The sequence below is a fragment of the Leptinotarsa decemlineata genome, unplaced genomic scaffold (genome assembly GCF_025532065.1).
Source record: "Leptinotarsa decemlineata unplaced genomic scaffold, Ldec_3_MD MMD2_tig00000505_RagTag_RagTag, whole genome shotgun sequence".
Lineage (NCBI taxonomy): Eukaryota > Metazoa > Arthropoda > Insecta > Coleoptera > Chrysomelidae > Leptinotarsa > Leptinotarsa decemlineata.
Window position 1 is genome coordinate 18161545 of NW_027412549.1, and position 4521 is coordinate 18166065.

The 4521-nt window shown below is 31.8% G+C and overlaps 1 protein-coding gene across 3 annotated transcripts in view; it reads right to left on the reverse strand.

Annotated features, from left to right (window-relative positions):
- The window catches only part of LOC111501929 (uncharacterized), an 18290-nt gene extending 15315 nt beyond the window's left edge, over nucleotides 1-2975 (reverse strand). Inside the window, exons 1-2 of one of the 3 annotated variants that reach the window (XM_074174108.1) lie at nucleotides 2805-2975; nucleotides 1700-1892 (exon numbers count right to left, since the gene is read on the reverse strand). In XM_074174108.1, the coding sequence (XP_074030209.1) occupies nucleotides 1700-1853 (154 nt within the window). In that variant the 5' untranslated portion in view covers nucleotides 1854-1892; nucleotides 2805-2975. Of the gene's footprint in view, nucleotides 1-1699; nucleotides 2002-2491; nucleotides 2646-2804 lie in introns of those variants that run through there. The other 2 variants (XM_074174109.1, XM_074174110.1) reach the window with 2 other exon arrangements.
- Between the last annotated feature and the right edge of the window lie 1546 nt (nucleotides 2976-4521).

Genomic DNA, 4521 nt, shown 5'->3' on the forward strand with positions numbered 1-4521 from the left:
GAATAATGATGGAGAAGTAGAAAGCCGAAACTTTTTTTCCCACTTCGACATAAGCTACATCATTGTGGAATCAGTGGCATGATGTTGAGATATGATTTGAGAATCTTCGCATGGGAAGATCACAAGTTACCAAGATCAATGATTTTTTTTCCTATGTAAAAAATTAATTATAATGGTGTACCCGAGGACAATGTCCTAAGACCCCTTTTACATATTTTTGAGACTGGGACTTTATTAATCTTTTCGCTGATGACATACTCATAGCAGTAAATAATGAAAAATCTTTAAAAAAAGTGAATAAAGCTCTTGAAAATATTTCTAAATTTGGGAATTCCAAAATTTGTATTGAACCATCCCCAAACAAGATTATGTTTATAACATCAAAATATATATAAATATATATATGAACAATCCATAGTAACATGAATATCTTTATATATAATGAAATAATTCAGATATGTTAAGGAAATCAAACATCTTTGGTTGCCAATAATTAGACTTGAAAAATCATTTTGAATATATACAAGATGAAATTACCAAAAAAATGTTTTTCTTCTCAAGAATTCACTACTACTTACCTAATTAAACTTCGATTACTGTGCAAGTCTTTTAGATATTTCACGGAATGTTTTTTTTAATTTGCATCACAATGACTAAGTATTTTCCTTTATATGTTTTTTTTTATTATTCATTCAAACAATTGATGGATGTAAGCCTTTACTATGTGGTAGGAAATCATAATGAAGTTTAATGTATAAGTTTGGACTTTTTGCAAAGGAGTCATTAATTTCATAACTGAATTTCCATACAATCAATGGCACTCCCAATCCATTTATTTATCAAAATTTGCCTGAATATGTATTTTCATTAATTACAGTAAAAGAAACTTTATAGTGATTGAATAAAAGATTAAATCATAAACATATTACATAATAGAGGTCGTAAGTGGGGTTCTTGGGAAACCCAGAGAGAACATCTACTTCCTTGGACATATAACCACAGACCACCCAATCAACGAGAGGACCAATAAGACCTAATTGTTAGAGTTTCAGAAAAATGCTGTGATTTAATTGAATAGAACTGTCCAACTAAAATCCATATTAAAACTAATTAATACAGTTTATTGTATGATTTTCACTATAAAAGGGATTTTCTCTATACAATTCAAAGTAAAATCAAAACATGTGTCGCGGTTTTTGTAAAACCCTCTTATAGTGAAAATCATACAAAAAACTGTATTAATTAGTTTTAAGGTTGTGATTAACTCCGGCAAAAGCCTTAGAGAAGTCAGTATGCATTCCATGGTCCAAGACCCTTGTCAAGAAATCGTTCAAAGATAGAAGATTCAATTCAGTTGATTTACATGTATAAAATCCCAATTGTTCATTGTCTGAAAGGATCTTGAATGGAGTTGTCAAAAAATCACAAGCAATAGGTTCGAAGAATTTTGTATGCCATTCAATATTCTAATTAAGCAATAGTTCTTTATCAAATTTGAGTAGAAGGATATCAGAAAACTTGTCTTCCGAAAATTCGGAAAACAGCCTGTACACAGACAGATTGAGAGCAAAGAATAGCATAGAGACGGAATTGAAATTTATGTATTTTAAAAGTTTCATATGTATACCATCTGATCCTGGAGGCACAATGTTATTTCTATCAAGATATGTAAGAAGTCGTCCATGATGAAAAAACTTACCATATTTAGGAGCATTGTTATTAGGTGGTGGAGAACTTTGTGTGCTAACTTGCGAATTTCCATTAGCAGCATTTGTGAGGGGCGTACTGGAGGGTGTGTTGACAATAGAGCTGTTTGAACTCTTTCTTCCGTTATTTTGACTTGACGTCGACATTTTTCAGCTTTTCCTTATTCGTTCACTTTCAGGAGATACCTACAATTTTTTCCATACAACAATTAGGTTAGAACACATTTCTATTGTTTCCCGGGAAAAATTGAACTGTCTGGTTTCACTAGTGATTAAGTAAAGCCCCGTTAGATGTCTGTAAATAATAATTTAAGTTAGGTAGTACAAATCTGCATCAACTCAGTTAACTTGTTAGATAAAGAAATAATATCTAACAGAAAAGCTTGACAACAAAACAATGACAGCTGAGAATTTCAGTGGGGAAAAGGCTAAAAAGTCCCTAGACAGTGACCTACTTTCCACAATTTCAATCCCAATTTTTCAACATAATTGTAATCAAAGTAAAATAAATTAGCATACAATAATTTTGCAGGCGTCATGAAAGTTCAAACTCATTTCTAATAAAAATAGAAAGTTATTTTTATTAACCACAATCTTCGCAATTGAAGTATGAAGGGATTGGGGCATAGAGTTGAAATTACCATAGCTTTTTAATGATAACTCAAACCCTTTGGAGTGAAATGCATCCAAAATATGAGACTGCAGTTATTACATGCTACATTACAGGCATAAGAACAATGAACAGAAGAAAATAGTTACTAATAATAACATTAAAAACAACTTACATCGAAAGACGTTCTCATAAATTCTTGTATTATTAGAATATTCTTGTTAACTCAATACACAAATCATCCAAAAACTAAACATTTTCACTACTGTTCAACGGCTACGAATCGTCCATATAAAATGGCGTCTTATTGCAACCAATGAAAAGTCGGGATCGCCATAGCGCCAAATGTGACGTAATGAAGATATTCGAGTATTACAAAATTGTTTGTCGAACAGTCAATTTGAATGGAAGATAATACTGGTTTTCATTCTGGCAAATTTCAAGTACCTACTGGTTGTTGGTAATAAAATTAAACAAATTCAACTTACCTTATGTTTAAGGAGATTAAACTGTTTCTTTCTTAAAAATGATTTAATTATTTTTAAACTCTAAAATACTTATATGGAAGCATTTTAAATTATTAAAATTGAAACAGAACGAATAGAAAACAGCAAAGTTCAAAAACGAATTCAACTGTCAACAAACAAACTAGAAAACAAATGATCTCTAATGCCAATGTCGTTCAGGTATGCCCTAGTTGATATTAAATGAAAAATTACAGAGTTGGAAAATATTTCCAGTGAAATAATAATATTCCAAACGTACCCTCATTTCAATTTTATCGAAAATAAATCGTTCTGTGAAATGATGACATTGGGAAAAACCGTCACTGAAGATTAAATTGATTAGCCCGAGTTGAAAATGCAAACAACATCTACACGTCTTCGTTTTTAAACAAAAAGCGACGTCAGCTCAACCCATGAATCAGCATCTGAAGTATCATATTCAGAAAACACTTTATTGTGAGATTTTCACCAAAAAGTTTCTCAGAAGGGGAACACGTGTAAAAACACGCCTGAATACGTTATGGACTTTCATCAAATATCTGCCGATTCCATCACATATCTGAAGTATCATTCGACAGGTACCTATGCTCCTTCAGAGAAATGATGGTGTCGTTCATTATTATTATCAAGTTAAAATTACATCAGTTGATATCTGTGAAATGAACCTACTTTCAGGCTAGCAAGTATGCATACCTACATACTATTACACTTATTACGAAAATATTAATTTTGCTGGCTGATCTGGGACCTTGAGTACTCGCAAGTGGGAGTTGGAAGGTTGTAGGTACTCGATCTGCAGATCTGTGATTAATGGGGTAATTAGCAGGGCAGATGGAGTATCTAGGGGGTATTCGATATATAATATCTGTTATTGTAACACTTACGTTGCGAACGTCTCGTGACAGTTGGAACATGGCTCTCACAACGTATGGGGGTACCTTGTCTAGCTGAGGTCTACGTTTCCCTGGCCTTTATTTGCGTACGGCGCATTTAGCCAGAGGTACAATTATGTAGTTATTACCATACAATTTCAATTTTATGGGTGAAATACTGTCTAGTGAAATACGCTATTTTATGTTTCACAAAGGGGGAGGAATTTGGTATTATATGGTTGACAGCCCTATTTCAATTAGAAACATTGAAAATCAAATTCAGCTTTATTTTGTTCAAAATAGCAGGGCAGTAGTGAGCAAATTTGATGAATTATTTTGAAATTTGTAAATTTTCGATGAATGCTTTCTTTGAAAGACGTATGATGATTGACTTATACTTGACAATTCAAAATAATTGCAACAGCAAGTGTGGCCAATATTATAATATAAATTGTTCCTCTTATTAAATAGGACCATATTGTTTTTATGTCTCTAATTTTGAATGTCAAGCCAATTGTCTACACCTCAAATAATTTACCTAAACTGATAGAAAATAAATATAATGAAAACTAAATAAAATCTGAAAAATAGGCAGTATAAATATCAACTAGATATGAATTAAATTATTGAAAAACACACAGTGTGACCAACTAAGAAAAAATGCATGTGCTGCAAACAAAATCCTTTTGAAATGAACCAACCACCTAATAAAACTCATAAATGGACAACAGAAACTTCATCCATATATAACAACTAACACTGAAGGCAAATACATTGTGTGGCCAACATAAAAATAATATATGCTTTTCAAATAAAAATGTTATTCT